This window comes from Belonocnema kinseyi, chromosome 2 (assembly GCF_010883055.1).
Source record: "Belonocnema kinseyi isolate 2016_QV_RU_SX_M_011 chromosome 2, B_treatae_v1, whole genome shotgun sequence".
In the NCBI taxonomy this organism is placed as follows: domain Eukaryota; kingdom Metazoa; phylum Arthropoda; class Insecta; order Hymenoptera; family Cynipidae; genus Belonocnema; species Belonocnema kinseyi.
The window spans coordinates 4,545,649-4,557,815 of record NC_046658.1 but is presented as its reverse complement, the minus strand read 5'-3'; the positions used below and the strand labels follow the sequence as shown (position 1 = coordinate 4,557,815).

Here is a 12,167-nt window from a genome sequence, read left to right as displayed (position 1 = left end):
ATTTACAGATAAAAATAATAAGTGAAAAATTACTCATTTTGTCTCTTTGTTTGCTTATGTAATAAGCAGAAAATAATAAAAATTCAAAAGTCTAATCCATACATGCTCTTGCGCAACTATCGTTAATTATTTTAATTAAACAAAATTGAAAATCGGTTAACAATTGTAGGCTGTAGGTGATTTTGAATGGTAAATTCCTCATTCAGCCCACTGTGCAACGCTTTAAACTTACGTACTTAAAAAAAAAAAATTAAAAAAAAAACAAATACAGATCCACTTAGGCTTTCAAAGAAATACACTCAAACTAAAGGTGTGCAGCCTGTTGAACAATTGAATATTAAATCTTCACAGGGAGACGCTGACAATTACCCCATGAGGAAAACTCGAAGAATAATATGAAAAAAAAGGCTGAAACTTTTTTCCAAACCACCTTAAAAAATACTCGATCCAGTGAAAAAGTTGGAAAAACACCCAGGAAGACCTGCGGACATTTTCGAAAACATAGAGCAACCCCAGAAATAAGGAATAGATAGGTTCATATCATATAAAAGACCTTGCACTGTAAAAAATAGGTTTTAAAATGGCACTTCAAATTGTAAATTTACACATATAAAATGTCACTTTATATGCATTAAAATTACAGGTTAGAAAGCAAATTTCCACATGATGTGTAGCATGACTTTTCTTACAGGTTTAATTCTATGACATTACATGAATTCATACGACGTGTTGAAAATCATTACGTTCAGAGTGTGTAAAAAAAGGAACTCACGCTGTACATAGTAAAATCCCCAGACTGGTCAAATAACCGACTACGCATAAATTTCTATTTTCTAACGAAAATTTCTCCACTTTATAGTGATTATAGATTCGTCCGTATAATATTCCACATTTGTGTAATTTTCGCGATAGAGCTTTTTTTTCGCTCGTTTGTTCCGTGGTATGAGCGAACGAACATTTTAGTTTGAAAACTGTATAGCTCACTTTCGGCGAAAGCATAAATGCGAGTGACTGATTTTAAATTATAAATTTTATGCCATATAAGCTTAAGTAATTATAAATATATTCCTAATATTATACTAATGATTTAAGTATTTGTGGTTAGGTTGATATTTTGGAGAAACTTTCCACTTCCGTTGTTTTATTTAACGTCACATTTTATATTTCAGTTCAGATGACATATATACGTTTAGCGGACTAAAATTCCACAACCTTTTTTACAGTGTACATAATAAGTAGCATGTGAATAAGAAAAAATACACTATGAAAAAAAGTTAAAAGAAAATTTGTATGACAACACTTTAAAAAAATTAACAATAAAAATCAAGACAAGACAGAATATGAAGTAGGAATATAAATACAGTATAAAATAAAAACTATTATAACAATAAAGAAGTTTATTAGATAAATATGAAATCAGAAGAAAAAATCAAAATAATGTTAACTGAAATAGAATTAAGAACCACAAGGTCAAGGAACCGATCAGATGAATAAAAAAGTGAAACTACAATTATTTTTTGTAACTCTAGGTATTTGATTCAAAAAGATCGGTAAAAGAAAAAAAGAAAAGTATTGCGTGATTAAAGATAAATAAATGTTTTCAAAAAACTTTTTTGTATTCATTCGTTTAGGTGGGCATAATTAACTCACAAATTTAAACAAAAATTTGAAACGAACACTTTTTTTTTCATTTGCAACATGTTTTCAAGAGCGCACTGAGGTCCAAAGCATTATCAGCAAAATAAATTGAATTGAAATCAAATATAAAGTGACATATTTTGAATTATATTTTGAAATATTTTGAAACAGAAGTTCAAAATATTTGCAAGTATAAAAATAAAATTATCAGATCAGAATAAGGGACCAATATTTATATTACGCTTCTAAATGACCTCTCATTATTTACAAACCGAAAGGGTTACATATATATATGAAGAATGAAGGTATTAGGTGAAACGAGTGCGAATTGAATGAAAATCGGTGATTGCGTGCGCATCTATTATCAAAAAAGAGGGAGACCTATTCGATACGAGAACGCCTCGGCTAAGATAACTCTGCGCTCGATATCGGCCACGACACGTGGTTTTGCCAGGATGGGTCCTTGAGGGTTTTTGTTTAGCTTGGAATCGGTGACAGATCGGGAAATTGATGCGACAACTTATCATTCTTTGAAATTAGTTTAGGTATTTAGGTATGCTCAACAATTGACTCCATGAATCGCTTGCATAATAACGGCGTTATTATTTTTTTGCAAATTTGAAAGAAGAAAAAGCAAAATAATTAAACGAACATCAATCGATTCATAAAAAATTAAATAAAATTATTTTTCTTTAACCAGTTCTAAATACGGGAACTCAGAAATCTTTTCCATGCTCTTTGCTGAATAACGCTAATAGGTTCTCAAATAAATTAACAAGTGCATTTTAATCAATAGATTATGTGCGATTAATATTTATAAAGAAATTTGAAATTTGGCGGGATTTTTAACCCGTTTAAACATGGGAAATTATCCAATGAATTATCTTGTATTACAATTCTAAATGATACACACCGTTTAATTTGCATGATGAAAAAAGTCAGTTAAAAAGAGTCCTGGACATTAAGCATTAAGAAAAGAGTAAACGAATTTTCTTGATGGGGAGTTCTTCTTTATTCATAATATGTCCCCTAAGGGTTTAAATGACTACCATTCCTTGCAATATTTCCGTTTATACCTATATTTTTTACAATCTTCTCCTTTCTATATATACAATTACTTACAACTATTTATATAAAGTCTTATATCTAGTTCCTTATTTCTATTTCCTGCGATAGCGCAATTTAGGACTTATTAGCAAACGAGTGAGCGCGCGAACGAAAGCGAGAGTGCAAGAGAGAGAGAGAGAGAAATCTTACATTTTCGATTCTATAATGAGAAAACATTGAAAAATTGGCTTATAGTTAGAGTCTCTAATAAAATCTTTACTTTTAAATTTAATACTCTATCAGAAGTGGTGCTGATGCAAATATTCGGGATCAACTTCCTGAACAGAGAAAATTAAATCCGTCGTAAAATCAAACAGTTTTAGACATGTTTCTATAACTACGATTTAGCGACACAATTCAATTTATAAAAAATTAGAGAATTTTCATAAAAAATGAAATTGTACGAAAAAAAATAATGTTTGAAATTAATCAATCATGTCACAGAAGACAATTATATTACAAGGGATATAATTACTGTTTATAGAAAATAAGAAATTATAAATTACATAGATAAGAACAAAAGAAGTTCTGGTAAATATAAAGGTAAAAAGGACAAGAGGCAGTGGATAAAATTAAAGCCAGCGAGGAAAAAAGTGCAAAACACTAGCAACGAAATTTTGTTTGCGGCCCTATTGAACAAAATAAATTATTTTATATATACTAATATTAAGCACGAACCCTTAAACTGAAAATTCAAGTTAACAAAGAGAGTGGGAGTTACCTTTTTTTATTTTTGAAGTCTCCTCAAAATGAGTGCGGTTCAGCCAAAAAAATAGCAGTTTACCTATAAGATGATGCAATAGGGACGAACTTGTCCTTATGATAGTATCTTGTTATACAACTATATCTTCATCTATTAATGTTTTGAATTTGTCCACAGTCAAGCAAGGAAGAAATCTAATTCCCATGGATCCTAATGGACTTTCTGATCCTTACGTAAAACTGAAACTTATCCCAGATTCAGATAGCGTAAAGAAAAAGACAAAGACAGTAAAATCTTCCTTAAATCCAGAATGGAACGAAACAATCAATTTGTGAGTATTTTCATGACATCGCATTATGTTTTCTAATAATAAAAATATTGCGGATAATAAGAAATTGAAGGGTATTTAGGAATAAATATCATATTAATATCATATTAAATATAAAATGCAAACTTTTTGGGAAAAAGACCCAGTTGTACAAACGAATCTGTTTTAATCTTTGAGGTTTTATATACATTATACCCTTAACATGATAATGTACGCTGTACAGTAAACAAGAGAATGTTTATGCATATAATCACACAATTTAACGGCAAGCATCTGACAAGATACGTTAACTATAGTTAAGTTTCGTATATAGAATAGATATTCCTCAAAGAGAAAGAAAAGGGACAAACTATCACTTTAAACATCACTTTTAAACTAATTTATACTTAAATAAACAAACTTTATATTAAACGACACATCGTGTATTTCAAATATTACATTGACAAAATTCCCATAGGATTGCTAGTAATATTGTACACACCAAAAATAATTAGGCAGGTTCAAACAAAATGAATTAATAAGCGATATTGTTTTATCTCATTCTATTATTTTCAAACAATTCTTATCTTAAAATCTGGAAGTGTCAGCTGATTTGGCGACAGCGCACAGTAGGAGAAATCGGGAGTTTACTGTTTATAATGCACTACAGCCTACAATTCTGGACCAATTTTGATGTTTTTTTTAATTCTTAGAATTATATCCTTCAGAACGTCATCAGGCCAAATTTTTAATTTTAACTTTCTGGAATTTGTTATTTAAACAAATAGAACGTCAAAATTGGACATTTCACGAATATTATTTTTTTTCTGCGAAGAAAAGACTTGAGAGAAGTCGCTATCTATTAGAATTATTGAAGATATATTTCAGGAAAATGAATATTAGGTTTAAGATTCAAGTTAATTGTTATAAAGAATTAATATAAACAATTACCTTCATCGGTGCTCAACCACAACGAAAAACTTATCTTGATCAAAAATGCCTAAATATCTCGTAGAAGTAGTATTAAGAATGCAAAATAACCATTAGTTAAGAATGACCATTATTATAAATATTCTAATAAACAAATTGTATTATTTTATTTTTTTCGACGAATTTTTTCTCATCAACTAACTTTCAAATTAATTATAAACAAATTAAGCTTTTTAGCGTTTTCCATCCAAAGAGATTAATTTTTTTGCTAAATCATGTTGAAGTTTTCTATGTGGTTATCATTCATCAAGAAAGTGTGGAAAGAACTCGCTATTGTTGTTTTTATTAAAAATGTTTTAAATAAACTCTCATCTGTAGCAAGTTTTTCGACTGAATAAGCGGTTTTTTCGCCATGATTATTTTAATGCATCTTGATAGCAGTGCTTAATTATGTTACTTTCTCAGTAATTATGCATTAAAAGTTATTATTAAATAATAATAGAGAATTGCGATTTAAGACAGAAGTGGGAGAAAGATGCAACAGAACTTGATCCAGAGATCATAGAATTATTGCAAAGATTACAATTAAAATACAATTCCAGTGATATTCATTGAAGGAAGGGATTTTTCTAATTTAGTATTATAGTATAGCAAAATAACATCGCCAAATAGTTTTTCTTTTATATTTTGTTTCTAGGTCACAATCATCTATTATTTTTTAATAACAATTTCAACATAGAATTACTGAGAAAGTTACTTAATTAAGTACTACTTTTGATGACTTCTGATAATAACAATAACAATAGCGGGTTTTTGCCAAATCTACTTGATGAATTATAACCACTTAGAAAACTGCTACATGATTTAGCAGAAAAAATCATTTTTTTCTGATGGAAAAGACTACATTTTTTTAATTTGTTTATATTATTGTTATGAAAAATAAAAATATTTAACATTTATATATTTTTGCAGCTATTTATTATAATTTAGAATTAATTTTAAAGTAAGTTGATGAGAAAACCATCTTCGAAAAAAAATAACACAATTTGTTTATTACAATATTTATGATAGTAGTAATTGTTAACTAATGGTTATTTTTCATTCTTAATACTACTTACACGGAATATTTAGGCATTTTTAAGCAAGATAGTTTTTTGTTGTGGTTGAGCACCATATGAAGGTAACTGTTCAAATTAATTCTTTATAACAATTAACCTATATCTTAAACCTAATATTCATGTTTCTAAAGTATAATGCAAGTAGAATGTCCAATTTTGACGTTCTATTTGTTTCCATAATAAATTTCACAGAGTGAAATTCAAAAATCGGGCCTGATGACATTCTGCAATATTCGCTTCTAAGCATTAAAAAAAAAAGATCAAAATTGGTAAAAAATTGTAGTCTGTCGTGGATTATGAACAGTAAATTCCCGATTCCTCCCACTATGCAGTAGTGAGAATGTCACTTTTGTTATAAATTTTCTGTACTTCAAAAAAGATTTAAGGTTTAAACTTGATGTACTTTTAAGATAAAACTTTTGCAAGAGCACTCGAGAGTATAAGTCGTTAGAATTCGTTAAAGGTTACCTAAGAGGCAAGGCGAAGATCGAAGTGCTTATTAGGTGTGGATATACGTTGCGTGCCCTGAATAAAGTTGTAAGTAGGTGTTTATAAGTCATTATTTCAACAATTTCAACTTCTTTTTCACAATTTCAGATACTTACCTAATTAAAAAAGATAGATTTCTTAATTTTCAATCCTTCTTAGCTTGTACCTGAAATTAAAGCTATTGAAGCTAGCTACAGATTTTCCATGCTATTTATTTTATTCTTAATTGAGGGCGTACACGTGAAAAGGCCTTTATGATATTCAGAGTTACATGTAGAATTACATAACCAGATAAATTTCCAAAATTTTAAACCAAAGACCAGATATTTGGGCTGAAAAACGAGTCGCTGGTCTATTTTTCAAGTTGGAACTACGAAAAACGACTTGTAGGGGAAAAGGCATCTATGGTTGGTGAGAGCCATCCGCGCATATGTTATATGTATCATTTAAAAACTAAAAAAAACCTGTAAGATGAACATTTCATTTATTGCGATTCGGATTCTACGTTAAATTTTCCGTGAGAAGATCACGGAATAATTGCAATAGGGTAGGGTGGGGCGAGATGAGCATAGTTGTCCTTTTCACGTCAGTATTTAAAATCTGCTAATTCATTGCTTGAAAGTAAAACGTTATATGTATTCTACATACATTTTAAATTGAAATTTTGCCAAGATAAAAGCAACTAAAGAAGTATATGCAGATTTAGAAACGAAAATAAACAACTAGTGCTCATATTGCCTCATGCCTGGGGCGGGATAAGCCAGGCACTAGAGTGGAATGGGCCACTTAATTAAATGATTTATTAAATATTAGTTCAAAGTAAGAGTATTGTTAAGTTAGATTATTTTAAAACGAAAACATATCTTATATATGTTTTTTCAAAATTTGAGGACAAATTTCAAGTATTTAACGCAAAAATGATGCAATACTTAACCATAACCTCTACCGTTACTAACTCTACGAAGAGTAAATGGAAAATCGATTTATGTTCGCATATCTTTTAATAATTGGATTTCAGAAATAAATATAGCAATTTTTCGACTTACCCATGTACTTCGTCGCAGTAGAAGTTAAACTTGCGGTAGGCGAGATTTGTGACGCCAGCGCTATCTATCGTCGTTTAACTAAATGAAATTGGAGAGAACTGAGGATTCCCATCAGTCAATTGCTTCTTGCGCCTTTTGCTAAATTGTAATTGATAAGTTCTAATTCCTTTATAATAGTCTAATTTATTTCGGAGGAGATATATCAGTAAGAACAATTTTTTTACATATTTTCTGTTTCTGATTCTACATGTGTTACCAAAATTTTCTCACTTTAGCGTGACACAGTAGACGAGATTGGAATTATTCTCCTAACCGCGGTAAAACTTTCGCCGAAATATGTTTAGTTTTTAACCGTTTCATATCTTACCTGTGACCAATTTTAAATTTTGTTTTTTCTGTGTTGTTTTAAATTTGGTGTCTCTATTTACAGCTCAGATACACTCCTACTTTGCCGTTCTCCCACTGCTGCTATGAATGCAGTAGCAGACGACAGCTTAGTAGAATAGGACTACTATGGAGAATTTGGAGTGGGGGTAGGGGGAGGAGCCTGCACTATGGAAAATTTAAAGTGGCGAGTAGGGGAGGAGCCTGTACTATGGGGAATTTGAAGTGGGGGTAAGGGAGAGGAGCCTGTAATATGGGGAATTTGGAGTGGGTGGAAGGGGGAGGTTCTGTACTATGGGGAATTTTGAGTTTGTGGGAGAAGGAGGGGTCTGTATTATGGGGAATTTGCAGTGGGGGGAGAGGGAGGGGTCTGTACAATGGGGAATTTGGAGTGGGGGAAATCCGCCATGACAGGTACTATGGGGAATTGAGAGTTTGGGAAAATCCACCATGACAGTTTCTCCGGAGAATTTGTAGTGGGGATTGACCTGTACCATAGAAAAGTTTCAAAAAAATTTTGAATTTTAAAATTTTCCATTTTTTTTCAATTTCAAAATTTTTAAAATTCTTTGAATTTTAAAATTATATTAGGTTTTAAAAACTTAATCAACTAAAGTAATTTTAGAAATTTTTCAATTTTAAAAATTTTTTATATTTGAATCATTATCAAAAACCTTATCAAGTTTACCAATTTTTGAAAATTTTCCTATTTTTAATTTTTTTTCGAAATTTTCGAAATTTTACTTATTTTTAAAAAACTTAATCAACGTTTCTAATTTTCAAAATTATATTATTTTTTAAAAATTGTAGTCATTTTTTCAAAAATGTTTATAACTTAACTTTTTAAAAGAAATTTTAATAAATAGTTAAAGATAAAAGGACAGGTGATTTAGTTAAAATGTATTTTTCCTGGTTATATCTGTTTTTCTTTTATTTTTAATAAAAAATTACATGTATGTTGTTAATTCTAGCGATATAAATATATGTACTAACAGAAAATGTAATTACTCTGTTATCAAGTATTTTAGTGTTGCTGCGACATAGGATGCATACATACTAGTTATTTCCAAAAACACTAAATGAAAGTATAGATCAACAAATGATTTTGACAATTGTTGTTTAACTTGTTTGCTGAAATATTCGAATTTAACATCAATAATTCGTCGAATAAGTATTTCACTAGGAGATTGAACGCTCTCTGTCAAAATGTACTTATGTGTCTCACCTATTAGGAGATTAAAACCCTTTTCGATATCAGCAACATGCCTTTATAGTCGTCGTAAACATTCATCGACACAAGCAACAATGTGATTAAGTCTATCAAGAGTAGTTTTCTGCATCACTATAGTCGGTCTGTATTCCTTGGTCCTCTTTTACACTATCCCCTGTGTTGAGTTTCTCTTTATCTTCAGGAATGTCAAAGACGATTGCCTTGTAGCCATTGGAAATGGTGAAGACAATGCTGAATTTCCCCAATTCCACAGGTCTCATGAAACCGTAACTCGTCTCGAAGAAGTCTAATATGTTATTATTATTATTATTATTATTATTATTATTACACCATTAAGCCATTTCCCTTTCGAGGAAGGCGTGACTCACTCGGCGGGGGAAAGGAGTAGTGTGTGGAAGGGATAGAGATTTTTCAGATTGATCCAAAATTCTCGTGCTATTTAAGTAAATAACACGTTCGTTCTGCAACACTGCTCCGACCCAGGTTGCTGATCAATCTCTCCAGCAATCACCCCAAGCGTAGAACCTCACGAAGTCGTTATGTAAGGTTCCCCACTTGGGTCCATTAATAGCCAATGTCTTTGTTTCAGGCGTCATTCACTCTACTGACACTCTTTTTATTAACTATTTTCCGGCATATTTTCCTGTCCTGGCATACTTCTCTAGCTTCTTTTATGTCCATGCATTTTTTCATGAAGGCTCTCGTGTTTCTGTGACTTCTTATGTCTCTTCTAAGTAGGGTCTCATTCACACATTCTAACCATTCTTTCCGCGGTCTACTTCTGGGCACGTTGCCATTCACTTTACCTTGATACACTTGTTTCGTTAGTCGTTCATTTGGCATTCTCTCAACATGTCCGAAACATCTTGACCGATTTCTTTCCCATGTGTCTACTAGCGTCTCTTCTGCACCACATTCTTTTAGAATTGTCTCGTTACTTACTTTGTCCATCATGGTTTTCCCGCATATTATGTGCTTGAATCTCATGTCAATTGCGTTAATTTTACTCTTATCTTATTCTTGATGAGTCCACGTCTCGATACCGTATAGTACAATCGGTACAAATATAGAATTATGTATTGCCATTTTAGCTTTATTTGATATATTTTCACTTCTGATAACGGAACCTGCTCTAAAAATAACCTTCTTAACTTCATTTATTCGTCTATCTAATTCCTCATCTATCTTCCCGTCCCTAGTAAATAAGCTACCAAGGTATACGAACTTATCAACTTGTTCAATTCTCTCATCATTTAATAAAATATTCCATAGCGTTTTTTCACTCTTTCCTTCGAACACCATAGTTTTTTCTTTTATTTGCGTTAACTTTAAGGCCCATGTTCTTCATGCTTGCATCTAGTTTATTCAACATTCTTTTCAGGTCTTCGATAGACTTTGCCATAACAACCTTATCATCTGCGAACGCTAACCCTCGTACCCTTACTGTTTCGAGATCCACACCCTCTTCGTCGAAGAGAGCCATTCTTAAACACTTTTCCATAAATAATATGAATAACCATGAAGACATAACGCATCCTTGTCTAACTCCTTGAATAATATCGAAACAGTCACTCAGTTTCCCATTCACTCTTACACTCGCTTTGCTATCTGTATATATTGTTTTTATAGCTTGTAGGATCCCTCCATTGACTCCATACTCTTTCAGAACTTCCCAAAGTTTACTTCTATCTACCTTGTCAAAAGCTTTTTCTAGGTCAAAAAAAAAAACACAGAAAACTTTTTTTCCAACTCTCAAACTATTTTCTGTTATTCGCCTTAAGCTAAATATTTGATCCGTACATGACCTTCCTGGCATAAACCCACTTTGGACTTCCCAAATCTTTGTTTCTGTTATTTTCATTACCCTACGAATAAGTATTTTTGAATATATTTTACTTACGGTGCTTAATAAGCTAATCCCTCTGTAATTATTGCACTCGCTTTTATCTCCCTTTCTCTTTTATATTGGTACGATAATAGCTTCTTTCCAATCGTCTGGGACGTCTCCCATCTCGAAACATAAATTTATCAATTCGCAAACTCTATGTGGTATGTACTCGCCACCGTGTTTAAGCACTTCAGCGTTAATACCGTCTACCCCGGCAGCCTTACCGTTTTTCAAGCTCTCAATTATATCCCTAACCTCAGTGACACAGACTTTTTCAATTAAGTTTTTCAATGCATCGTGTTCAACATCGCAGTTGTGGTGTCCTATAGCTTCATCTCCGAACTGTCTCCTAAAATAGTCTCTGAAAGCCTCTAGTATTCCATCTGCATCATATACCATTTCCCCCCTACTATTTCTCATGTTGAGAATTTCTGTACTTTTGTTTCCTTTCATTTTTTTATAACTTAGTTTCCTGCTTCCTTCAAAGTCATTTTGTATTTTTATCTTTTCTTCTGCTCTAATTGTATCTTTACTCTCTTTAACTAATCGTTTAAGTATCCTGTTTTCGCGTCTATAATCATTTCTACGTCTACTTATTTCCTCATTGCTAAGACCTGCGATGTTCAAGGTTCTCTTGTACGCTTCTCTTATGGCTTTTTGGGCAGCCTGAACTTCATCATTCAACCACGCATCACCAGACATTCTTCCTACAACTGCGGTACCACACACTTCGATCGTGCATCTAACAAGGATATCCCGTAACATTGTCCAGACGCCCTCTAAATCTTTGTTTTTTATACGGTCCTCCCATGTTGCCCTATCTATGCTTTCGATTATCTTATTTTGAAAATCTATTCGCACATCCGGTTTCTGTAGGTTCTCAATTTTGATTCGCGTTTGTTTTGCTTTCTTGGATCTCTTTTTTCTCCAACCCCGACCTAAGTTAATTTTTGAGATCAGAAGGCAATGATCAGTATTGCATTCAGGACCGCTCATGACCCTTGTATCTTTGACTAACTCTCTAAGTCTTTCATCCGCAATAACAAAGTCAATTATACTGCGGCTATTTCCTTTAGACCAGGTGTATATGTGGATCATTTTATGCCTGCACCAAGTATTTGTAATAAACAGACGCCTTTCTAAGCATAAACCAACTAATTTATCTCCGTTATAGTTTGTTCTTGGATCCCCAAAATTACCTAATACTCTTTTCTGTATCCTGTAATTTAAAGTGTCCCAGAAGGCATCTTTTACTTCTCTAGGATCACTATCAACCGGCGCGTAGCATGCTATAATAAATAGTCTTCTGATTCCTACTTTCATTCT

At 32.0% G+C, this 12,167-nt stretch overlaps 1 protein-coding gene across 13 annotated transcripts in view; it reads left to right on the top strand.

Annotated features, from left to right (window-relative positions):
- The window catches only part of LOC117167579 (protein kinase C, brain isozyme), a 1,572,697-nt gene that overhangs the window by 618,987 nt on the left and 941,543 nt on the right, over positions 1 to 12,167 (top strand). For all 13 annotated transcript variants that reach the window (XM_033352622.1, XM_033352629.1, XM_033352624.1 and 10 more), the window contains one exon: positions 3,626 to 3,779. In XM_033352622.1, the coding sequence (XP_033208513.1) occupies positions 3,626 to 3,779 (154 nt within the window). The remainder of the gene's footprint in view (positions 1 to 3,625; positions 3,780 to 12,167) is intronic.